Consider the following 25,552-nt stretch of genomic DNA (forward strand, 5'->3'; position numbering starts at 1 on the left):
GCTTGATTTATTCTTGATGATATGAGTAGTACAAGAGATGATCTACCATGAGATCGGAGAGGCTAAACCCTAGAAGCTAGCCTATGGTATGATTGTATGTTGTCCTACGGACTAAAACCCTCCGGTTTATATAGACACCGGAGGGGGCTAGGGTTACACAAGGTCGGTTACAAAGGAGGAGATATACATATCCGTATTGCCTAGCTTGCCTTCCACGCCAAGTAGAGTCCCATCCGGACACGAGATGAAGTCTTCAATCTTGTATCTTCATAGTCCAATAGTCCGGCCAAAGGATATAGTCCGGCTGTCCGGAGACCCCCTAATCCAGGACTCCTCAGTGGCCTCAGGAGGGCGCTCGTCCTGACTGTCAGGGTCATCGATTGCTGCAGCTTGGAAGGCACGCTCGAGGGAGCACACCGCGTCTCTTTCCTCGCACGGGACTGTGATGATTCCGCCGCTTCCCGGCATCTTGAGGACATTGTAGCTGTGATGGGTCACCACCATGAACTTGGCCAGGGCTAGATACCCGAGGATGGCATTGTATGGCAGGTGGATGTAGGCGACGTCGAAGTCGATGAGTTCGGTGCGGTAGTTGTTGCGTTCTCCGAAGGTAACGGTGAGGCGGACCTACCCGATCGGGGTAGTAGAGCCATCGGTCACTCCTGAGAAATGCTTGGTAGGCTGAAGCTGGTCATATGGCACTTGGAGGTTGTCGAACGTGTCGACGGACAGGACATTGAGCCCTGCGCCACCATCGATGAGGGTCTTGGTAACTTGCACGTTGCTGATGATTGGTGAACAAAGCATTGGGAGGACGCCTGCAGTAGCCACGCACTTGAGCTGATCTGCCGAACTGAACGTGATGGGGCACCTGGACCATCTGAGCGGGCGTGTGGCCTCGAGCTTGGGGAGGACTGCATTCACTTCATGGGCAAACTATTTGAAGATACACTGCGAGGCCGGGGCTTGAGCTCCACCCAAGATGCAGGCGATAGTGTGTGGCTCCTGGAAGCCCCCATCCCCTTCATCTTGATGGTGGTCGTTATTCCCTCTGGGTGGTGGCGGTAGTGGAGGAAGGCCGGCGTTGCCTTGAGGACGAGCCTCACGAGGCTGGTCCCTCTAGGCGCCCTCGCGAGAGTGATCCTGCCAGTGGTCCTCACAAGGCCGGTCGTGCCACTCCTGGCGCGAGCCACGGTTGTCCCAGCATCCGCCGTCACGTCCTCCTCCTCGGCCGTAGCCCCGATCGCTGCGCTCGGGGCATCGACCGAAGCATCCTTCTCGAATGGCTCTGAGCTCTTGACAGTCGCCGGTGTTGTGGGTATGCAGGTTGTGGAAGGTGCAGAACGGTCGGCTGCCCTTCGATGACTCAGGCTGGTCTCTGCCGCGCTTGTTGTCTGGTTCTGCCGCGAGCACGGCAGCTCCCTTGCGCTTCACGTCCTTGGCATTGGCTTTCTTCTCCTCTAGGTCCACAGCAGGGAGCTCGAGGAGGGAGAGGCGCCCCTCCTCAGCTCTTGCACACTTGGTCGCGATGTTGAACAGCTCCAAGGTCGTGCACAGCGCCTCATGGATGGTGAGCTCCTCCTTCATCTTGACGTTGCGGACGCCGTCGGAGAAAGCTGAGATGATGGCCTCATCGATCACCTTGGGGATTTTGATTCGCACGCTGTTCAAGCGCTGGATGTACTTCTGCAGGGTCTCTCCTGGTTGTTGCTTGATGCGGTGCAGGTCACCCGCGACCGGGGGGCGGTCGCGAGTGCCCTGAAAGTTGGCGATGAGGCGGTTGCGCATCTCGTACCAGGAGGAAATCAAGCCTGGAGGCAGGTTTAGGAGCCAGGAGCGGGGGCCATCCTTGAGAACCATGGGAAACCAGTTCGCCATGACTTTCTCGCCGCCGTTGGCTGCCTCGATGCTCAGCTCGTAGAGCTGCACGAACTCTGCTGGTTCGGGGGTGCTGTCGTAGCGAGGAGGCAGATCTGGCTTGAACTCGCCCGGCCAGGCGACGCTACGCAGCTCGGAGGTGAAGGCGCCGCAGCCAGCTGTGGTCACCGGGGCCCGCCTTGGAGGTGGAGCTTGGTCTTGGCGCCCGCGCGCCGCTATGGCAAGCGGCGCGGGGCCTTGCCGCAGCAAACGATCCTGGCGCGGTGGTGCGAGGAGTGGCGGAGCGTTCGCTTGCGGTCGAGGGACTTCTTGACAGCTTCTTTCTTCACACGCGGGCGCTGGACGCGGTGGGTTGCACCGTGGAGCTGCGTGCCTTGGTGCTAGGGCGCCGTCTTGGTGCAGAGGTGGTGGAGGCACTTCATGAGCTACGTCGCCCGTGGCTGGCGGAGGGCGAGGCAGAGAGTGGGACGGCGCAGGGGAGCCCCCTGCGGCCTGGACAAGCTCGGCGATGCGTTCAAGCCAGTTCTCGTAGAGGTCGTCGATTGGGCGGTAGCGCAGGAGCTCGTGCGCCATGAGGAGCGTGGCCCGTGCGTCCGCGGGAACGCGACGAGCGTGAGACGACGAACCAGCAGGAGTCAGCGATGGAGTGGCGGTGCAGCCGTCCTGTCGCACTGAGGGGTGCAGCGAGGATGCTTGCTGCTCGTTCCCCACTGGGCCGGTGGCAGCATTGACGGCAGGAGACAGAGAGCGACGGGGTGGCCTGCCGGAAGGGGTCATCTCAGCAACGCGGGTGGCGAGGGCAGCCCAGCGCTCCGCGCGGGTGCGGCGTGCGTCCGCCATGGAGACGATGAAGCAAAGTGACACGGAGCGACTGAAGGGAAGCTTCGGCGCACCCCTACCTGGCACGCCAAATGTTGGATCACGGGTTCCGGCAAAACCCTTAAGGTTTGAACACTGGGGTGCGCGCAAAGATTTCCCCCTACCAATCCACGTCCTAGCTCGGCTAAGATCTTACGAACTAACTCGACGAACTCGCAACACAAAGGACACAAGATTTATACTGGTTCGGGCCACCATTGTGGTGTAATACCCTACTCCAGTGTGGTGGTGGTGGATTGCCTCTTGGGCTAATGATGAACAGTACAAGGGGAAGAAATGCCTCATGAGGTTGAGGTGTTCTTGTGCTCGGTGGATGTGTGGCCAAGGATGTGGTGGCTCCGATCTCAAATTCGGTCCCCTAGCTATGGTGGTGGCTAGTCCTATTTATAGTGTCCTTGGTCCTCTCCCCAAATATTGAGCGGGAAGGGAGCCAACAACGACCAATTCGAAGGGGGACAGCTAGTACAAGCTATCCTGACAAAAGCAGTCTTCGCCTGCCAAAGGCTCTAGTGGTAACGTCGTCTTGGGCTCCACGGTGACCTCCGTCTTGCCGTCCTTCTGGTCTTGGTCTCGTTGCACCAATATGGAAACCTTTCCTCGATGCCTCGGTACTCTGCGCCTACACTTGCCCCCTTAGCACCAAAGAGGAAACAAGGACGCTGCACGCGCTGGCGCCCGCCTGGTCTCGATCGTCATGGCTCGCGTCACGAGAACCTTGCGGGGTTTGCCTGGCCTTGAACTCTCCGTCCCTCATGAGCCAGCCTGGTGAGGCTGCTCCTGAGGAGGTCTTGTGTCATCCGCCTCGCGAGGGTCTTGATTCCTTGTTGGTGAAGATGGACCGTACAGGCCTGCTAGCAAAGCCACGCCATGGGCCGCAGGCAGGAAAGTCTGGGGACCCCGTTCCCAGAACGGCGACAATTAGCCTTCCAAACTTTTCACTAAAATGAGGGTTAGTCAAACCAAATATGATATCATCCACATAAATTTGGCACACAAATAATTCACCATTAACCCTTTGAAAAGTGCAGAATCGATTTTTTCAATTTTAAAGCCTTTTTCAATAAGGAACTTGGTCAAGCATTTATACCACGCTCTAGGAGCTTATTTAAGACCATAAAGAGCTTTGTGAAGTTTGTAAACATGATCGGGTTTCTTGAGATTAACAAAGCCGGGGTTGTTTAACATAAACTTCCTCCTCAATTTCACCATTTAGAAAAGCACTTTTGATGTCCATTTGGTACAAAGTAATATCATGGTGATTGGCATAAGCAAGTAAGATGCGTATGGACTTAAGTCTAGCAATGGGGGCATATATGTCTCAGCATAGTCCATACCTTCAACTTGAGTGTAGCCTTGGGTGACGAGACGGGCCTTGTTGCGTACAACTTGTCCATCTTCATCTTTCATATTCCGAAACACCCATTTGGTTCCAATGCCATTTTTGTTGTTGTCCGGCTTTTCTACCCATGTCCACACTTGGTTCCTCTCGAAGTTGCGTAGCTCTTCGTGCATGGCGTTCACCCAATCTGGATCATCAAGAGCTTCTTCAACCTTCATAGGTTCAATGCTAGAGATGAATGAGTAATGTTCACAAAAATTAGCCAAACGAGTTTTAGAGCGAGTAATTCTCCCGGTTTGAATATCATCGAAGATTTGTTTGATGGGATGATCTCTTGAAACTCTTGCTCTAACTCATGAGAGCTTTTGTTTGGGTCGGGGTGGAACATCCTCTTCATCATATTTTTCTTCCTCTTGGCCTTCTTCATTGTTGGTGTTGTTGTTCTCTTGTGGAGGTGGAGAGGGAGGTTGATGAGGTTCATCTTGGTGTACTTCCTCGTTTTCTTCATCTTGGCGTGTCCCACTCGTAGATGCCTCCGAGTCAACTCGTGGTTCACCTTGTCATGAAGTAGAGGCTTCCACTTGAACGGATGAGGTACTCTCCTTCACCTCTGTTGGACGAATCTTGACAATAGACAAGTCTTGAATTGATTCCGAAGGGTCTTTGTCTCCTACATCAATTGGCAACTGCTCTACTTATGAGCTGTTAGATTCATGAAACTTCACATCTACCGTCTCTTCAACCTTTAGGGTGAAATTGTTGTAGACACGGTAAGTGTGAGAGTTTGAGACATAACCGAGTAAGAAACCTTCATGAGATTTAATAGCAAATTTCAAATGACGATACTTATCAAGAATATATCACTTTGAGCCGAATACTCGAAAGTATCCAACTTGGGGTTTGTTACCGGTTAGAAGCTCATATGTCGTCTTGCCGAGTAGCTTGTGAAGATATAGATGATTTGTTGCATGACAAGCTGTCTCAACTACTTCCACCCAAAAAAATTTGGTGTCTTGTATTCATCAAGCATCGTTCTCGCCATCTCAATAAGTGTCTGATTCTTACTCTCAACAACTCCATTTTGTTGAGGTGTGTACGTAGCCGAGAACTCATGTGAAATCCCTTCTTCATCAAGAAAGGTGTCGACATTGGCGTTCTTGAACTCCGTTCCATTGTCGCTGCGAACCTTCTTGATCTTCACTTCAAATTGATTTTGGGCCTTCCTAGCAAAGTTCTTGAAGATCTTTTGGACCAGCGATTTATCATCAAGAAAGAACACCCACATAAATCTTCAAAAGTCATCGACAATGACTACACCAAACAAGTTACCACCGAGACTCTTGTAGGCGTTCGGACCAAAAATATCCATATGAAGTAGCTCGAGCGGTCTTCTCCTAGTTATAATGTTCTTCACGGGGTGGCTTCCTCCAACTTGTTTTCCTGCTTGACAAGCACTGGAAAGTCTGTCCTTGTCAAATATAACGTCTTTAACTCCAAGGATATGATCACCTTTGATAAGCTTATCAATATTTTGCATGCCCACGTGACCTAACCTTCTATGCCACAACCAACCTTTAGACGATTTAGCAATCAAGCAAGTTCTAGGTTGAGCCTTTTTAGTGAAATCAACAATGTATAGATCACCTCTACGTATACTAGTAAAAACCATATTATGATTATCTCTTCGAAACACTTGACAATCTACTTTAGTAAATAGGACATTGAAACCAAAGTCATCTAGTGTATATATGGAAAGCAAATTATAGCCAAGAGATTCAACGAGCATAACATTTTGGATGGAGCTGTCATGTGAGCTGGCCACCTTACCAAGGCCAACCACCTTACCCTTAGAGTTATCACCAAAAGTGACATACTTTCGAGGGGCGTCATTTTCAGCAAGCTCACTAAAGATATCCTTGTCTCCGGTCATGTGATCGGTACATCCATTATCAAAAACCCATTCCTTTCCTCCAACCATATAGCCGCGAAGGATAGCCATAAGACCAAAGTGTCTCATAGACTCATCGAGATCAAAGTCACTATCATCATCCTCATCATAGTATCCATGTTCAACATCGTCTTGTGATTGATCATCACCTAGAGAGAGTGATTCATTAGATGTATGACCATGGAAATGTGCATCTTTATGAATTCTAATGACTTGAGAGATAATGCCTCTAATGACTCCAACATCTCCTTTGGCACGCGTAAGGTCACGAAACTCAAATAGACAATCATCAAATTTAGGATCACTAGGTTTCATTTTATGAAAAGCTATGGACTTTTGAAGAATCACATCTAGATTTTTCAAGGAATAGTTTGGAAACCGTTCCTCGAGAAATCTCCATATGGTGTAAGCACATTCAAGAGTAGGCAAGCATACAATCAAATTTCTAGGCAATCCTCTAATGATAAGATTGATAGTTCTAAGATTGCGGATCATGTCAAGAGAATCGTCAGGGGTAGGATGCAAGGGATCAATAAGGGTCGCACAAGGTCTAGTAATGTACTTGTTCAAGTGATATTCATTCAAATTCTCAAGCATCTCATTTTTCCAAGCATTAAAGAACTCTCCATAAAGCATAGGCACTCTAAGTCTAAAACTCCCCATCATAGACTAATCCATCTTCCTCTAATGGTGATTAAACCAAAGCAATGGAGACAAATTCTCTGATACCAATTGAAAGGATTGAGAAGAGGTGTCTAGAGGGGGGTGATTAGACCCTTAACAAGCAAAAGTAGCAGTTTTTAAGTTTTTCAAGTTGAGGTGGAGTTTTAGCACAAGTTTGAGCATTCACAATACATTTCAAGCAAGCATGGCAAGATTATGAGCAGTGAAAAGTAAAGTATGCAAGTTGCAAGAAAGTAAAGGGATGGGATTGGAGTGTGCAAACGCAATTGAGGACACGGAGATTTTTGGCGTGGTTTCGATAGGTGGTGCTATCGTACATCCACGTTGGTGGAGACTTCAACCCACGAAGGGTAACGGTTGTGCGAGTCCACGGAGGGCTCCACCCACGAAGGGTCCATGAAGAAGCAACCTTGTCTAACCCACCATGGCCATCGCCCATGGAGGACTTGCCTCACTTGGGTAGATCTTCACGAAGTAGGCGATCTCCTTGCCCTTACAAACTCCTTGGTTCAACTCCACAATCTTGACGGAGGCTCCCAAGTGACACCTAACCAATCTAGGAGGCAACACTCTACAAAAGGTAATAGATGGTGTGTCGATGATGAACTCCTTGCTCTTGTGCTTCAAATGATAGTCTCCCCAACACTCAACTCTCTCACACAGATTTGACTATGGTGGAAAGATGATTTGAGTGGAAAGCAACTTGGGGAAGGCCAGAGATCAAGATTCTTGTTGTTGGATTAGAACGTCTTGGTCTCAACACATGACTAGGTGGTTCTCTCTCAGAAAATTAGTAGTGGAAGTGTAGGCACGTTCTGATGGCTCTCTCTTTAATAGAGAAGGGGGTGGAGGGGTATATATAGCCTCCACACAAAATCTAATCGTTACACACATTTGACCCAACTCGGTCAGACCGAATAAGTGAACTCAGTGAGACCGATTCAGTTCAAAATGTGAATGTTAGGATTCTTGGTGGGACCGACATGATCAACTCGGTGGGACCAATGTGCTAGGGTTAAGGCAAAACCTTATCTCGATTTGACCGATTACATAAACCCGGTGAGACCGATTTTAGTAATAGGCAAACAGAGAGTTGGTCAGGGAAACTCGGTGGGACCAATTGCATATTTCAATGAGACCGAAATAATTGCAATGGGCAACAGAGAGTTTGCGAGGCCATCTCGGTGAGACCGAGATCCCATCAGTGAGACCGAACTGATTAGGGTTTCTGGCAGTGGCTATGCCAAGTGAACTAGATGGCGCCGAATGAATCAAATCGGTGGGGCCGAGTTTGACTTCAGGTTTAGGACATATTTGGATTTGAGAAAGTGGTTGAGGTCTTTGGAGCATATCACTAAGCAGTTTGAGCAAGTAGATCATTAAGCAACACCTCATCCCCCTTTAATAGTGCTGGCTTTCCTATGGACTCAATGTGATCTTGGATCACAATAATAGAAATGAAGAGTCTTGAGTTTTTACCAATCTTTGTCCTTAGCATCTTCAAGGGGTTCCACGTCCTCTTGTCCATGCCATGCCGTTGTTGAACTCTCTGAAATATACTAGATGAAAATATTAGTCCAACAAGAGATATGTTGGCATTAATTACCGAAATCACCCAGGGAGCACTTGTGCTGTCACCTGCTACCGACTGGTGTTGCACAGTGGCTCCAGCGTAGGTGTCATGTTTAGCGTGTTGCTGCTGGATCGAAGGTGGTGCGACAGTACCGGGAGGCAGGCGGTATGGGACGTCTTTGTCTTCCCGTATCTTCTCCAGAGGTATCTGGCTATCGATGCATCGGTAGCCGGATAAGGGATGATGGTGCAGACGACTTCAATGACAAGTTTATGCACTCGGGTGGGAACACAAGATCTCTGACCAAAGCTATGTCGACGCGCGCCTGCGTCGTGACCTGGCTGATGGTGGTGGATTGAAGCCTGGCTTCGGGGATGAGAATCTGGAATTCAACCTGGTGTTGGACTCGCCATTACCGGTGCACGTGCGGCGATTTATTCTTGAAGGCATAGCCTGGGATTGTGTATTTTTAGTTTCTCATGGCGTCTTGTAACATAGGGTTAGTGGCTATCTGTTGAAGTTACTCTCACGAGGCATGCGGCCTCAGGTTTTCTTTTCACTTTCATGTTGATGTTGTTTGGGTGCTGGATGTTTAATTATTAATAATATATGGTTGTATGCATCGTCCTGATGCAGAGGCCAGGGATAATTCCTTTTTTGAAAAAAAATGAATTTCAGGGTTGTAACATGAATTTATCGCAAGATTTTTAGACACAACCACTGCAACACGTTGTCTCTTAGGTGTTTTATCTAAATAATGTTTCATTTTTTCAGGGAACATATTTGCATCTCAACTTTGTGGTCTAACTGTGGAGGGAGGGAAAGGAGAGAAAAATAGGTAAATAAGTCACACCAAATTATAGGATTAATTTTACTGCATACTGATAAACACCAGGCCTATCCCGAGATCAATACATATTTGGAAAATCAAAGTGTTGTTAAAAATTAAGGTTTTTATGTGGTTTGTCCATAAAAGGGTAATATTGACAAAAGATAATTTGGCAAAGCGCGGTTGGGAGGGTAGTAAGCGATGTTGTTTTTGTGATGAGGATGAAACAATTCAACATATGTTTATCCAATGCCCACTTGCTAAGTTATTGTGGCGGACCATTCATGTGTCATTTAACGTAGCTCTGTCTGCCACAATTTCACACTTATTTGGGACCTGGTTAACTGGGGTACAACCTAAGATTGTGGTACATATTCGAGTGAGAGCATGTGCATTACTGTGGGCTATGTGGAATTGTGGGAATGATGTTGCCTTTAACAGAGAAACCATGACAAATTTCTTGCAGGTTATCTTCAGGGCGTCAGCTTGGCTTCGTACGTGGTCGTTACTCAGCCATACGGATCACAGGGAGCTTATGAATATTGGGTGCACCGCCTGGAGACGGTCACACGGGATACGTACAACCGTCTTGGATAGCGGTCCAATAATAGAATAGGTGTCTAGTCATCTTTACCTATTTTCGCCGGTTGTGGCAACTTTTTTATGATCTTTGCCAGTTTATTTGAGACTTTGTTCTGGACATGAACCTATTTTAATAATATGACTATGTGCATCAAGAGATGCAGAGGCCGGGGGCTTTCCTCCTTTTCGTAAAAAATAAATAAATTTCATTGTGGTCGGCAATGCCGATGAATTAACAAAAATGGAAAGAGAGGGATTTGAACCCCGGCAAAGAAAAGCCTACATGGCAATTCCAAGGGAAACATGGTAAGAGTCGTCTCTCCACTAATATAGAACCCCCCCTCCTGATGTGGAGCATCTGACGGTCATCCCCATGGACAGAACCTCAACTATCCAAGCTCCAAGTGGACCCATGACAAGAGCAAGAGCTCGTGCTATTCAATCCGAGGTGACATCACTCCTACTTGAGCTTCCTTTGCATTCGAGTGAGACATGGCTACTGCCTAAGTCAGAAACACTATGTGTGATCAGGTACAACGTACAAGCTACGGAGCCGAGAGCTGAAGAAGAAGAATCGGCGTCAACTCTCTGGACAGCCCAGAACCTCTGGCCGCCATGGAACTTCTAGCCTCCAACGACCCAGACGAGCCCGGGCGTGCCAACTGTCTGGTTAGCCCGAAACCAGCCCGGACCTTCCGGCCCCCGGAACCTCTTGCCTGCCCGGACCTTCCGGTCCCCGGACGCCAGCCCAGCTCCTCCCGTGCCAACTCTCTGGTTAGGCTGGACCCTTCCCGGAACCTGGCCGGGAACCTCCGGCGCCCGGAACTTCCGGCCTCTCCCGAAACTTCCAGCCCTGCCTGCGTGCAGTGACTTGGGCCGAGGCCCGTGTACCCTTTCACCCCCGAGACTATATATACTTTTCTCCTACCTACGTTTTAGGCTTAGCAAAGTAGTAGCTCATTGAGAAGCTTTGCTTTCCACTTGATCCCCTTCTCCTTAGAAGTTCACGGCCTCTACGAAGAAGATCCCCCAAGTGGATTCAAGACCCTTCACAGGAAGACCCCTCAAGACCTCCTCACGGAGAAGAACGTGCTACTTGTATCGTCCCTTGTTGTTTGTGGATCTTTTATCTCTTTGTGTTTCGAGGATCTAGCACATGTGTAACCGGATCTTGTTGGTTTGAGTGATTTCTCCCATGTTTTCCCCGTGTTTCTCTTGTGATTTCCCCTTGTGTTCCTCGTGTTCTTTGGAGGGTCCGCTCCTTTCGTGAAAGATCGAGCATCTAGGGTTCTACCCTACATCACCTCCCCCGCGTGCGCCCCCTCCTCTCTCTTTTTTAACCGAAGTAGCAACATTTTGCTTATGAAACCACAATAAGAGCGAAGCACTTGGAGTGCACTTAGCTAAATTGGTCAGAACAAATGCATTACTTACCCATTTACTCATATTTGAGGACAACATATCAAGAAGGTTTCTTCCAAACCATTTGTCAAAATGAGATGAAATTATACTAGTGCACTTTGAAATATGAGTGATTTACTACAAGTATTTCAAATGCTCTATGCCTTGGAATTTTTGAAGCAAAAGATGACGCTAAAACTAAACAAGCAAAGTTCTCTAAAACAATTTGTCAAAAAGAGCTACAAATTTACCAAAATGCTCACTAAATTATTTATAATTTATTAGAAAATTTAATATTTTCTATGTAGTTTGAATTTTGAACCCAAATATTTGTGGTTGAAACTAAAAATCATGTTTCTCCCAAACTCTCTGTCAACAAGACAATACTTTTACTAGAATGATCACTGAGTATGAATGTTTTGCAATGACTCTTTTTAAAAAAATCCATGTAGTTTGAATTTTTTTCACTCAAATTTGAGATAGAGACTAAACAAAACAAGTTTCTCCCAAATCATATATAAAAGCTAAATTTTTAACAAAATGCTCGATGGATTTATGCATGATTTACTTGATTTTTTTCAAATTTATATGTGCGTGTTTTTTGTATTTTTGTCAAGAGATAATATTCGGTTGAGATGTTTGGTGTACTGAGTTGACGTGTATAGATGTTGTGGTGCCATGTTAGCAAAAGCCAGGTATGGAACCAATCAATCTAGTAATGGTTTTTGAAATGATTTTCATAGTTTGAGAGGGCATTTTAAACCAAAGTAAAGTTCAAGGTTGTAATTTCAACTCAACTATAAAGTGGTGTGGTGGGAGCATTGGTAAGGTGGGTGGGATGGTGGTAAAATTAGACATATACAACCTGGGGAAAAGTTCAGTGACACGTCACACCCGTGAGGGTGCCTGTTGTTGATTAGGTTATGATTTATACCGTTGTTGCTTTTGTTTCATATAAGAGTAGTAGACACGTACATGTGTGTGCATTGCATGTTTGCATGTAGAGGGGAAAGGGTGATATATTGCATTACGGTAGTAGTTGATTGATACATGGGTGCAAATGAGGAAAGGAAATGACGGGTACATGGTTGCTACGAATAGGTAAAAAAGTATGGTGGAAACTAAATATTTTCCACGAATAGGTAAAAATGGTTGCTACGTTGTACTATAAAGACAGGATATTATATGGATCTTGTGTAAGAATCTTTTGAAAAATCATACCAAATACCTTCCACACATATGTGAGAAAGAGCCAGTTATTTCCACCTTTGTGTGCTGCAATACAAGTTAGACACAAAATCAAATTATCTGACTTTATGTCTGACCTTGTATCTGGCTTGTACTTGCCCTCTTGGATCAGATTATCTGGCATGTCAAATAGTATGACATATATATGTCCAACATTGTATCCGAATTTGTCCATAGCATTGGAAGATGTCGGATACTGACTTAGATAGTCTGACATTTCTATGCAGTACAATAACTAGCAAAAAATTGGTTGACCTGTAAAATCCACCCTTCTTCTTTAAAGGAAGGGGACGACTCATACTCTCTTTCCTCCATTGATCCATAGCTTAAAACTCTGATTCCTCCCTCTCTACCCACTCAATCCATCCCATATACTAGAAAGAGCCAGAGAAACACTTGATCTACAAATTCATCCAATCAAAACTCAAGTTCATTGACTCCCCCACGAAATCCTAGAAAATATTGTTACCCTTGGGTTTGTAGGGAACCCTAAAGGGTTGGTATTTCACATGAGCTTCCAAGTCGTGTGGTTGTGCCATGGGGCTTTTTTGTGAGGGTTTGGAGCTCATCTCAAGATCTATCCCTAGTGGAAGAGAATCTAAGCATTCATTGCTTGAGGTTCTCCAAGAAGAAGGTGAGACATTCATTCTCATGGGAGCATTCGTTGTCCACCCCCCCCCCCACCCCCCGTCCCCAACGGAGATTAGCACACCTCAAGTGTGTGAACTTTGGATTGCATCGTCTCCATCGTTTTTGGTTGTCTCTTTATCCTAGCTTTATTTGTTCTTTATACTTGCTCGAGTGTTGCTTGTTGTAGCTTACTAGCTTGTTGTGACACGTCATATAGGGTTGTATCACCTAGTTGCATTTCTACAGGATTTATATTTCCACCTACCCACTAAAACCAACTAAGAGAAGAATTTAATTTGGTAGTCACCTATCCCTCCTTCTAGCCATCATTTATGGAATCTTTGATCCTTCAATTGGTATCAAAGCAAGGTCTCTCTCTCGTTGTTGATCTTCACCGCTATACAGAGCGAAGATGTCAAACATGAAACCCTGACTACGAGTTGAAATTTTTGGAATTACAATGGAAGCTTGCCATATTTGAGAAAACGATGTCAATCAACCGTTGCATTTGAATGTTGCTGGCATAGTAAGTAATGAGGTTGATAACGAAGACTACACTCAAGTAAGGCATCACTACCCTATACTTCCATAAGGCACTCATGTTACTAATATAGGCCCTCCACCTACTCTTGCTCCTAAGAATTATGAACATTGGAAAGCCTTGATGAGTCTCATGTTTGTGGTGCCAACTTCGGCCTTTGAGAAATTATCGTGGATGGTTACTCCTTCGATCCTAAAAATCTACCCCCTCAGAAACAAGGGCTAGAAAATTTAACTTTGTGGTTTTGTCTATGATTACAATGGCTGATGATCATACCATTTTCAATTGCATTCGCCTCTATCCTATCATCTCCAAAACTCAGACCTACCCTGGTTCGCTCGCTCCACAAACAATACTCCCTCAACTTTAATACCAACCCCACCTCTCCTTCCTTTGGAAAATTGTGACCAACCAGCAACCATCCCTACAAAAAATCCTCTTCGTCCCCAGAAATAGTGGCACTTTCACCTTCCTCTAGCTTGACTCTTGGCTGATCTCCAAACCCCTACCCTCGACCTTCCCTCATATTTTTTCCACTCCACCTCCCGCGCATTACTAGTGTCCCTAGTCAAAATGGAGTACTCGCTAACCTGCGAGATCAACTAACCTATGTTGCTTTTGTCGAACTTTGCTATTTTGTCTTTGTTGTAGGATGTTACCTCAAATGACGCTTCAGGCAACAGGTTCCTCATCCATGCGACTTCGTTCTCTAGGTTACTTACTCATAGCTAGCCCTCAGCTCCGAGGTTGACATTAACCATGGCTACATTTGGAGCTCATTGACCCCCATCAAGGTCAAAAAAATAATTAGTTGCCTTCTATTTCATAACAGGTTGAATACCAAGGCGAACTTTCTCCACAAGACCATCTCCTCCGACTCATCTTGCCCATGGTGTGATCACCACCGCGAGGACGCACTCCACCTGTGTGGCTACTTCTTGACCTCGCCGTCCCCACCTCCCTCGACCACATTTGGACGCCCTCACCCTGGTTGGCCTCGACATCAACATCTAGCATACCGCCGCCCTCGCCATTTTGTGGAAAATTTGGGACTCCCACAGTGGTTGTGTTTTCGGCAATGAGTACCTCTTGGCTTCCGATACTCTTAGGAATATCATCTTAGACTATATTCTTTGGATCTTCAGGTAAAGGATCATGTTAGTAGGCTGCCATGTCATTGCACCACTACCTCCTCTCATTGTGTAAACTAACATAACAATAGCCCCACGTGCTCGGTGATTGTTAAAAAAAAATTAGGAGCCAACGATCGCTGCCATGGCAGAGAAGACAGCAGAAGCTATCAGAAGCAGCAACTGAAATTACCCAACCTTACAAGATTACCTCAACATAAGAGCAAACATGAGACGGTATTCTTAACCTATCTTTCAGGAAGAAAACCTTGTCAGCTTCTCATGAATTCTCCTGCATTCTGAATTCCTGTAAGAATTGAGAGGCAATTATATGTAATGTATTTTAGTTCCCTGTGTTCCAGCCTTCCAGGAGAAACCATAGCCAGAAACAATCAAGACTAGATGCACACATTCAACAATCACCTAACAATGGAAAGAAAGAGAGAAAGAGAGAAAGAAAAAAGATATCTCATCCCTTCAAAAATCTATCTGCTTACCTTGCATAATCACAAAAATATGGTACAAGCATGTAACAACAGCCGTGGCAAAAACAAGACATTGGAGGAGGACCAAGATATGCACAGCTCGGTTTCGCATCACCTACCTATCTCTCCATGCTACAGACCACAACAGACCAAGCCGCTACTAGTCGAAGCCTCGAATCACCCATCACTTGGCCAACCCAGCTCATCAAGTGGAAACCAAAACTATTTCATTCTTTCTACAACCAATTGACGCCAAAGCTTTTGCCTTGCTCTACTCCGCATACAACATACTTTCTGTTTTTAGTATTATGCCTCATCTCTCGGCTTTGCATTCTCAGCATTACCTGAGGTGGACTCCTCCGGCACGGCACCAGGACCATCACTCCCTACTGATAATGCTGAGTCAGTACTTTCAGAAGGTGTTGTTGCTGCTGCTGCTTCTGAAATATGATGTAGCATAACGAGGTTAGTATGAAAAGAAAATGTACACCACGATTATTATTATTTTGCAGGGTTTACAGCCCAAATAATCATAAGGTAATTATAGCCTAGAAATACACACTTAAAAGTTTCCCTGAGTTTGGATATTGTGTTAAACCGGCCCACAAAAGTATCTGGCTTTGAGAACAATTTACGATATTGAAACATACATCTAACTAGTTCAATAAACTACAAAATTAAATCACAGACCTTGCTGTTCAGATGAGGGAGGTTGCTGTGCATTCCAAGCAGCAATTGCGGATGCAGCCAGCTGTTCTTCGGTTACTTTCATGAGTTCCTCGCTGGTGTAAGGCACGGTTGTTTCAGGCTTGACATCTAAAAGCAGAAGCAATAAAAGGCAGTGGCACGGATTCTTAAATTCAGCAGGCTGTAGCAAATCCATCTTTTAAGCCAAGTAATTGATTTAAGAAAAATATGGTACCATTTTCTGACAAAATTTAGAGCAACCAGCCTAGGTGAGACAACTTTGAAAAGTATGGGCCTTAAGCTCGAGTCATGGCAAAATGTATACTTGATGAAGAGCAAGGAGAATGCTAGATACTTCATTAAAACATTAATGGCCGCTGGTTATGTGTTACGAGTATTTAACAAAAATAATAATGACAAAAGAAGAACTGACTAAAAAATGGTAATGAACAAACATAACTTGGCATCAACAACTGCAAGGGATCACTGTATCAGAAACACATATGGTGGTATTTCTGTTGCTTGACTGACATGCATAATTTTGAATTTTCAAACATAATATAGGTTCGAAGAAGAGTGCTTTAAACAAATTGGGCAGCATTTCGTTGAAAGAACTTCAGAAGGATTGAAATAACTGACCTTGGTCAACAGCAGGCTGTTGGCTATTATTCATAGGCGGAGGAGGCCTGTAACTCATGGATGGGGGATCCTCATCAAGTCCAATTTCTCGTTCAAGAGTGTTCTTGAAATCCCTTGATACATCCTAAGCGCAGAGAATTAGATTATACATCAAGGAATCCTCAGTCATCTCGCAGCAAGTAAATCTCAAGCCAACCTGTAGCTCTCTGATAGTCGGTTGGAACGCACGCAGAGTCTTCCCCAAACTCCTGGCTGCCTGCAAACAAGTTAGCGAGTGTGAAATACTGGACTGTATTCCCATTTTATTTCTGATTGGACAAGTATGATTCCCACTGGTCGCAAAAAGGAAAACTTGTTTTAAAACATATTGGCTGACAGAGCTATGGTTACATAGTTTTTCTTGAAGAAAGCTATAAATGCAGATATATCACCAAATCCTCTGTATAAAGTATAATAGATAATATGCTCATTTGATGAGGGCAGTGCATCCTGGAGGTTGAGATAATGTATGCGCTCAAAAGATGATGCCATTGCTTACAATTTAGTGGACAACAACTACAATAAAATGAAGGCCAGCCCTAGGCTGAGCAAGGTTACCTCTGCCAGACCCTTGGGGCCAAAAACCAGCAAAGCAACCACTCCAATGACCAGAGCCTCAGGAGCTCCAACGCCAAACAAAGAAGCGTAGATGCCATTTCTGCGTCTTCTTCTTTTGACCACTGCATTTAATCACAAAGCAAGATCAGGGACAAACCTAATCGAACGCGCTGAGGAAGAAGAACAACTGAATCGATTTGAGCTCCGAATAGATACAGAGCAAATATATCTGCAACTAACTGGACGGAAAGGCATCATGGTTCAGGATCGACAGCATAAAAAATGTTTCTAAGAGCTGAAGAACAAACCCATCCAAGGAGCAAGCAAAGGCAAAGGGGCTACGCACCGAAGCAAGAAGAAATCATCCGAACCCCCGAGCCGGTCCAGTGGAGGGGAGGAGCGCGGTGACGGGGAAGAGATACGAAGGCGGCAGCCGCCGGGGGCAGCCGGGCGGCGTGGCGGCCCGGCTGCCGGAGCGGTGCCGGGAGGCTGGCATAGCGCACCTGGGAAGAGCAGAGGAAGAGGCTGCTCGACATCAGGGGCACGGGGGGAGAGTTTGAGATAGGGTTGCAGGTGCAGCCACATGATTATTTAGGCTCCGTGGCCTTCCGGGCGCGTGTCCGTCCGTTTGGGCATCGGACGGCTGGCAATTTTGTTTGCTCTTTTTATTAACTGAAATGAAATACCACAGTGTGTTCTCGACTAGGCTTGCGAGTTTGCTAATATTGCATGTCCTTACAAACACGCACATAAAAAAAGATCATGACTGTGGGAGTGTCGAGGTCTTCTTCCTCCTGCATCCGTTAGTGGCTCACCGTGCGCATAGCACGATGTCGCCTCAGGACATGCGCCTTCACGGAGCAAATTAATTTAAACCGAAGAGGTTGTAGAAGCAGCGGCCAAAAAGTCGTTGATGCAGACCAGGAGACGTCGATGCCCGCGACCTGCGAAGCAAATCACTGCCTAGAGAAGAAAACGCCGATTAGAGAATGTAGAAACCCTGAAGACCACGAAAGCTAGCCGGATCTAGAGTCGCAAACCTAAACCGCCCGGACCCCAGAAGACCTGGCGGAGATACAGCTACACATGCCCTCTGTCGGTGATACTCGCAAAATGGGGATAGGGTGGGAGAACATTATTCTTACATTGGGGCGCCGTGCTGCCTGACCATCCTAACCGAACACATAACACATACTCTCTGAAAAACATCAGAAACAAAATGCCCATGCCACTACACACCGGATCAGGATATGAGGTTGAGCTCGTCGTTGTCCACGAGGATGCACCAACAGTGGCGGATCTAGGCCCCGGGTCAGAGGGGGGAGGGAGGGGGCATGCCAGGGCATGAGGCCCAAATCCTTTGTATATTGTATCAAAACACTGTAGCAACTGCTACAGATACAAAGAGGGCCTGCTGGGCTGGATCCGCCCCTGTGCCCCACCATCCTCTTCTCCTATGACCTAGCTAGGCCAGGGCCGCCATTGAAGAGTACTACACTAGATCCTTCTGGCTACCATCGACTTCACCAACTTCACCGTCGAGCACCACCTGATGAAGACCTCCACTCGAGCCCTCATCTCCTTCGTCGTCCACAACAACCCTCCAACAACTCTTCAATAGTCACCCCCCCTCCCCCTTGATCAGGACCTCCAGCAGCCGACGATGCTCCCTAGCGGCGGTGAGAGGGGTAGGCGACGGTGGGGGCTAGGCTTCTCCCAGTCCCCTGCCTTCGCCTCTCTCACGAAGGGTTACCACCTAGCGATGCAATATAATTACCTCAAACTGCATTTCATCATGCAACAAGTCTGGTAAACCTATGGGTTCTATTTCAAATTCCTCTACTTATTCTAAATTATTTGAAGTTCTCACTTTATCCCAAATAAAACTTCTTCCCATTTTTTATTGTTGATTGTTGGTTTAAGATAGCTTATCGCTCATGGCGAACATAAATTTGACCAAGTCCCAAAAAATATCAATGTATACAACATCAGCTTTTTTTGAACTTATATACAACATCAAATTAGTTGCATAAGATTCATCACAAAATTTATTTCTGTATTTTGTATATCTTATATTGTGGATATTTACACTTTTTATATAAAACTTACAAACAATCCGCTTGTAGACGAACCCATCTGTGTCAGCAGGCGAATGAAGGTTATTCAGAAATGGCGACTTGCAAATGTTTCACGTTCCATAAATGGCAGACCTACACAAACACATGGACATACAATATGAACTACAATAGCTAGTACAACTTTATTTTCCACCAGGAGAATGCTGGTTGCAGTGCATAATCTCAGTCTATGAGATACAACTTACTAAAACTCCCCACAAAACATGTTCCGAACAGAGAATACAAAGATATTGTTCCCATGGGCATCTTTCTTCATCGCTAAAAGCGTATGCTGAAACCTTTGTCGGTTTTGGTCACATCCATGCTGCCGAATTCGTCAATGTCCGAATCCGAATCTCCGTCCCTGTAATTACCCCATTCTTCCGCAGAGCTGTCGTCATCCTCGCCCTTTGATGCTGGGACTTGTAGCGCCTCGGTAGGTACGGGTAAGGGTTCTTCAGTGAAGTACGGATCATTCAGCAAGTCGGAAGCACTAGCCCTCTTTGCTGGGTCATAGCAAAGTAGCCGCTTTACTATGCTAACCTCAGAGGCAGATCTGTTAGGAAGTGATGCTTTGAGGCCCGTAGGCTTCTCAACCTTGCTGAAGAAGATCTTGTTGTAATCCGGTAAATTTGAACAGCCAGGAAAGGACTCTTCTGTGATATTGCCCAGGACTCCGATGATTCTACCAATCTGGTCAATATCAGATTGGCCTGGGAATATGGGCTCTAAACTGAGAAGCTCAGCCAAAATGCATCCTAGTGACCACAGGTCGATCTCTTGGCCGTAGCTGGTTGACCCATATAGGAGCTCAGGAGCTCTAAACCACCGTGTTCCAACACAAGAAGTGAAGGCACCAGACTCTTCATCCCCGATGTCTTCTTCAGCATCATACGAATATGAGGCTCTAAAAGGATCATCGTCAATGTCAGCTGTGCTGCAGGTGGCGAGACAGGAGGTGTTTCCATCCTGAAGGCTCATTCTGTCCACATCTCCATAAGTGGACTTGGCCCGGAGTTGGTCAATCTCATGTAGGTAGTCGGCTGCAGTGAGTGTCTCTGGCTCCTGAGCAGCAGGAATTTCCGTTTCATCAGATGCCTGTTCTTGAAGAATCCTGGCCTGCCAAAGAACAAAGAGCAAAATAATTTGTGAAAAGCAACACAACTGATACAAACAACTGAAAGCAGTACAGAGTATATAGCGTACAGGTATACGACAAGCACAAGAGACAAAGTTGATCAACTATATGATAGACCACATATATGCTTCATGTGTTCCTTCGCAAGAAATGACTGTCCTTGGCAAGAGGATCGCTACTGCTATGATAAAATAATTTATTTGTCGTAAAGCTTGTAGTTAAAATTGTGAATATAAATCAGTATAAAATTTCAGAACATTATATTATATGAAGAACTTAACTTAATTAGCACAGAAAGACTAAACCCTATGAACATGGAAATGGTAAAAGAAGAACCTTTTGCAATGATCTTTGCATATAGCACGGGTACATTTCATAGAGTTATTGGCTACTTCAAGGAAAATTCCTTAACAGTGTTTACAATGCTCTCGTTTAACTGATGCAAGTTATGTTGATCATGTATCAGCTGAGATGCTGAAATCGAAGATGGTAACCCATAAAGAACATATTGCATTCCAAAACTACAAACCACAGCAACAGTCACTCATAGTACCATATCCATATTAGCACTCCTAATGAAATACGGAAATTTCAACAATATGCTACACCTAATGGTAGGAGCCACGCTGATGCAAAATAATTTACTATCCCAGAAGGAAGCAAGGTAGTGTGCATTAAAGCATAGTTAATAGTCATAATGTATGGCTTCGTCGTAACTCTCACAAACTGAAAGGGTCGTTACAGTATACAGATATGCCTCAGCATAACATCAACATATAAAGCTACACCATAAGAATGTAGAAGAAAAGATGACTTCAGGTTATGTCCAAAATTTACAGCAGAACATAATACTGGTATGCTGCAGCACACTGCCAAAAAAATTCCTCATTGACATGATGAACGTCACCAGCTTTTGAGCTAACTCTAGCATTTGAAGAATCTCTAAATTCTGACAAGAAAATTTATTGCACAAACACAAATGACATTTCTGATTCAACTAGATTTCCTTGAACAGCAAAATTGTAGAGTATTTGAATAATAAAACTGCATGCATGTAAAACCAAGGAAGATCAATGAAAGAAATTGTAGGCATAAGATGCCCAACCCATGCTCTTTATCTATGGTTTCAATTCCTAGTTTCCTACACAGAGCAAAGTATGTCTGATAGTGTAAAGATGTAATTTAGGCAAATTCACCAACTACATCTCCCCTACTACCTTAAAGTTGACAGCTCACCATACATTAACCCATCATATAGAATTCTAGATATTTAACCTTACTGCCGACCAACAACTGTTTATAACTTGTCAATTTCGCCATTATAAGGCTGATTTTAATTCCAAGATATTTAACCTCCATGTTGGAGCACAGCAGCTGCAAAGTCCAGAAAAGGCATGCAGTTTGGGGTCCATTTAGCACCAACAGTATCTGAAACTTCAAGAACAACAGCTCTATGCTCTACATGTACATTATCCTTCTATAATCAAATCCTTCGTCATGTCTACAGACAGCAACTAAAATGGTTCCTCACCAGTTATATTCCCAGAGAGTTGGAGACCATTAGAACTGCCATGTTGCAGCAGGAGCTCCCATAGTATAACCACCGAGCACAAAAAAGAAATCAACATTTACCACTATTCCTGTGCCGATTTGAGGAAAGACTATCGGCCGACGTCCATGACTAATCATTCAACCTAACAGTTTTGACATGCTACTACAGAAAGAGAACCGATTCTCTACTCCTGAATCCATAAAAGAAAGTCATTCGTCGAACTGAGAGAAGCGTTATCAGGATTTCAACCTGACCAAAGTCGGCGACCTTGAGGACTCCGTCCTCGGAGATGAGCAGGTTTCCGGGCTTGAGGTCGCGGTGCACGAGGCCGGCGCGGTGGCAGGCGGCGACGCCTTCGATGACCTGCAGCATCCATCGCTTGAGCTGGCCGGCAGGGAGGCCGCCCGCGCGCCTCCCTTCGCGCACGACGGCGGCGAGGTCGAGCGGGAGCCACTCGAGGACGAGGACGTCGTCGTCGTGGTCGCCGCCGGGGAAGTGGTCGAGGAGCGTGATGACATGAGGGGAGGACTCAGAGGCGGCGGCGAGGAGGGCGTCGGCCTCGCGCTGTGCGCTGACAGCGTCGTGGACCTCCTTGAGGGCAACCGGTGCGCCGTCGGAGCGGCGACGGCCGCGGTAGACGTCGGCGTAGGCGCCAGAGCCAGCGCGTCCGAGGACATCGTAGCGGGAGGTGACGTCCGGGCGGCCGTGGATGCTCCAGCTCCCGCCTCCGCCGCCGCCGCCGATCGCCATCGGGATAGGGGTACGGCGAGGGGAGGAGTTTGTTTTTTCTCTACTTTTGACAGGAAAACTGGAAGAGGAGTGTGCAGGCCGACTGGGCTTTGGTATCTGGGGCCACACGGTGGGAGTATTATCATGCATATGATAGTAGTATTATTTTTATAGTCGCCTAGTTTGGATGGGAGTGGGGACTGAGATAAGATCAACGTGTGATGCCTATCTAGCGCTTTGTAATCTCTTGTAAATATTTTCTCTTTTTTATAAAGCTAAGGCTCGAAAAAAATATTGTTGTGCATGACACAAATAGCATAGCACTTAACATGATATGATATCTACCTATGTTACTTTAACTCTCTCTCTTATTTAATTCTCTGTCACATCAGCATTTTTATTATTTTCGAGTGTATGATACCGGTTAAGATACCACCAGTATGGCCAGCCCAAAAGCATCTGCACGACGGAAGAATATCACACGGAACCAACATTCGGTGAAAATCGATAAAAACCACGAGACAAAGATGTTTTGGAGTTTAAAAAAAATATAAGAAATGTTAAGAGGATGATGTTTTATTGCCACGCAAAATTTCAAGTTGAAATACATTACAAGATGTGAGATATGAAAAAGTCAAAATCAGCGTTGAATAGCGCCAAACAACAACGTCATTATTCAGGGTTGAATTTGTCTTTTTCATAACTCACATCTCGTAATGTGTTTCAACTTGAAACTTCGCATGGCAATACAACATCACCTTCTTAACATCCAATGTTTTTTTAGATTTTTTATAACTTTAAAATGTGGTTTCCATGAAATTTTCATTGAATATTGGTTTTTGTATGATATTCTCCCTACAGGACTTGTCAAATCCAACCACTACCCGGCACGCCCAGCTCACTGACGCAGACGGACCGCTCCTCATATGTCTTGTCCGGCATTCATATATCTTAAATTCAGACTTTCAAATATATATAAATCCATGCATCTCCATCATACACATCAATGCCGCACGTACATAACAAATGTTGATAGTGAAAACACATAGTTCTTATATAAAATTTCGTGAATACACAAAATTTGCGTATCATTTCATTGCTAGAAGGAAGCGGAATGGGTACATAAGAATGTACAACATATGCACGAAGGCAAGGAGGCTTGAGCATGGCACCCAAAGCAGGGACAAGGAAAGCTCGACCCAAACAAAAAAAGGAAAAAAAACACTACTAAAACCACGAAACCTACACTAGGGAGACAAACTGAACTAGTGTCACATCCAACAACTTGAAAGCCAACCATCGGGGACGCCTTGAGCGAGATAGCGCCTTCAAGAAGGGGAATGACATCAATACGTCGCTGCCATCCAGTCCGAAGAGTCGGACCTAGGGTTTTCCTCAGTGCTTGAAGAGGGGAACAGATAAAGACCATGGCAGCACCTCCAAGAACGGGAACGACACTCGTGAGTGACGTCGCTGCCAGCATCGGAAGGCCGAGCAGGGATTTCGCCCTAGCCTAAGTTTTAGCAATCCCAATGTCGCCAAAGCAGTGTCCAGAGTTGATGAAGTCGAGCCACTGGTCAAGATCGCCACCTTGGGAGGGATCGGCTGCATCTGCCGTCGGAGGATGGCATTGGGCACCGTCAAAAGACACGAGCTTTAGATCTGGCTAAAGGATGAGGCGCCATGGTGGACAGGGGCAGAGACAGCTAAGCAGGGGGCGATGTGGAGGACGGCTGCCGGCGACACCGGCAAGCTAGGAACCGGAGAAGGATCACAGTTCCGTGCAACCAGGGATGGAGCGGCCGACACCGACGGGCCAAAGGAGCTGGGGAGGACGCAGCTACCACGACGTCGGGGCCGGAATTATGCCTGTAGAGGACGGTGACGTTGGAGGACGCAGGTCCAGGGCCGTCATGGACCAGACTAATGCCGAAGAGGATTCCGCCACGAGGGGTAGCACCGCCAAGAGAACCACCATGATGCTGGAAAACGTAGTAGAAAAAATCGCCCTATGATCACCCAAGAACAATATGAAGATGCATATAGGGTTTGGATCAACGACCGTTACTAACTCCGAAGTGCAACGGAAGTAGACGGGTCAGTGTAGATCGTACTTGGAGTCCCTCGAACCGTTGATGACTGTCACATCCCTAGTTCTAGTATGCTCTGAGCTAGCTAGTCATGTGTTGCATCATGTTTAAAATCTTATGAATTTGAATTGGGGACTGTTGAAACCCTAACACAGATGAATCCAACTAGATTCAAATAAAAAATATCATTTTTCAATGATCCCAAAATTCCTTTGGAAAAGTTCATCATTTTTGAATTGGTCTAGAACCTCTGCCAAAAACGATGCACATTTTCCTAGGTCACTTTGGATTTTTGAATGAATTCATAAAGTATTTGAATTTGGGCATTTAATTTCTATAAATAATTAAAATGCCCAAATAATTCTGAAAGTGGTTGAGGGCTATTGGAAATATTTTCAAAAGTGCCCACAATTATTTTCAGGGTTTTTGAAAATGCCTTAGCATTTTATTTAAGTCAAAAACAATTACAGAAAAATAGAAAAGAGAACAGAAAAATAAAACAGAACACAAACTTACCTGGCCTTACCTGAGAGGCCCACCAGCAGCCAGCCCACCAGAGCCTAGCTGCCAGTCGTCGTCCTCCTTGCGCCAGAAGGACGCGGGCGCGAGCCCGCCGCGCATGGCCACACGCCGGCCACCTCCAGGCTGCCTGCCTGTGCGACGACATCCCTGGAGACGCCACACCCCCCAGGCCCTCTCACTCCTCCCCCCGTGCTCATCCCCTCCCCTGTCCCTCTCATCCGCACCCACCCGAGCGTAGCCATCACCGCCGCTTGTTGCTGCCGTGCCCCGAGCTCCCCCTCACCTCTCCGACATGCCCAGGGGCTCCGTCACCGTCGCCTACGCCCCCCTGTTG

At 46.1% G+C, this 25,552-nt stretch overlaps 2 protein-coding genes across 2 annotated transcripts; both read right to left on the reverse strand.

The window, feature by feature from the left end:
- Window positions 1-15,138: 15,138 nt before the first annotated feature.
- Window positions 15,139-17,630, reverse strand: LOC123147863 (sec-independent protein translocase protein TATB, chloroplastic). The gene is made up of 6 exons (XM_044567182.1): window positions 17,417-17,630; window positions 17,071-17,192; window positions 16,670-16,729; window positions 16,474-16,597; window positions 15,838-15,963; window positions 15,139-15,587 (listed from the first exon to the last, which is right to left on the reverse strand). The coding sequence occupies exons 1-6, from the start codon at window positions 17,604-17,606 to the stop codon at window positions 15,454-15,456; spliced, it is 756 nt and encodes a 251-aa protein (XP_044423117.1). The 5' UTR covers window positions 17,607-17,630; the 3' UTR covers window positions 15,139-15,453.
- A 1,676-nt stretch (window positions 17,631-19,306) lies between these two features.
- On the reverse strand, window positions 19,307-22,738 carry LOC123147864 (cyclin-dependent kinase F-1). Its single transcript, XM_044567183.1, has 2 exons — window positions 22,127-22,738; window positions 19,307-20,306 (listed from the first exon to the last, which is right to left on the reverse strand). The coding sequence occupies exons 1-2, from the start codon at window positions 22,625-22,627 to the stop codon at window positions 19,467-19,469; spliced, it is 1,341 nt and encodes a 446-aa protein (XP_044423118.1). The 5' UTR covers window positions 22,628-22,738; the 3' UTR covers window positions 19,307-19,466.
- Between the last annotated feature and the right edge of the window lie 2,814 nt (window positions 22,739-25,552).

This window comes from Triticum aestivum, chromosome 7A (assembly GCF_018294505.1).
Source record: "Triticum aestivum cultivar Chinese Spring chromosome 7A, IWGSC CS RefSeq v2.1, whole genome shotgun sequence".
Lineage (NCBI taxonomy): Eukaryota > Viridiplantae > Streptophyta > Magnoliopsida > Poales > Poaceae > Triticum > Triticum aestivum.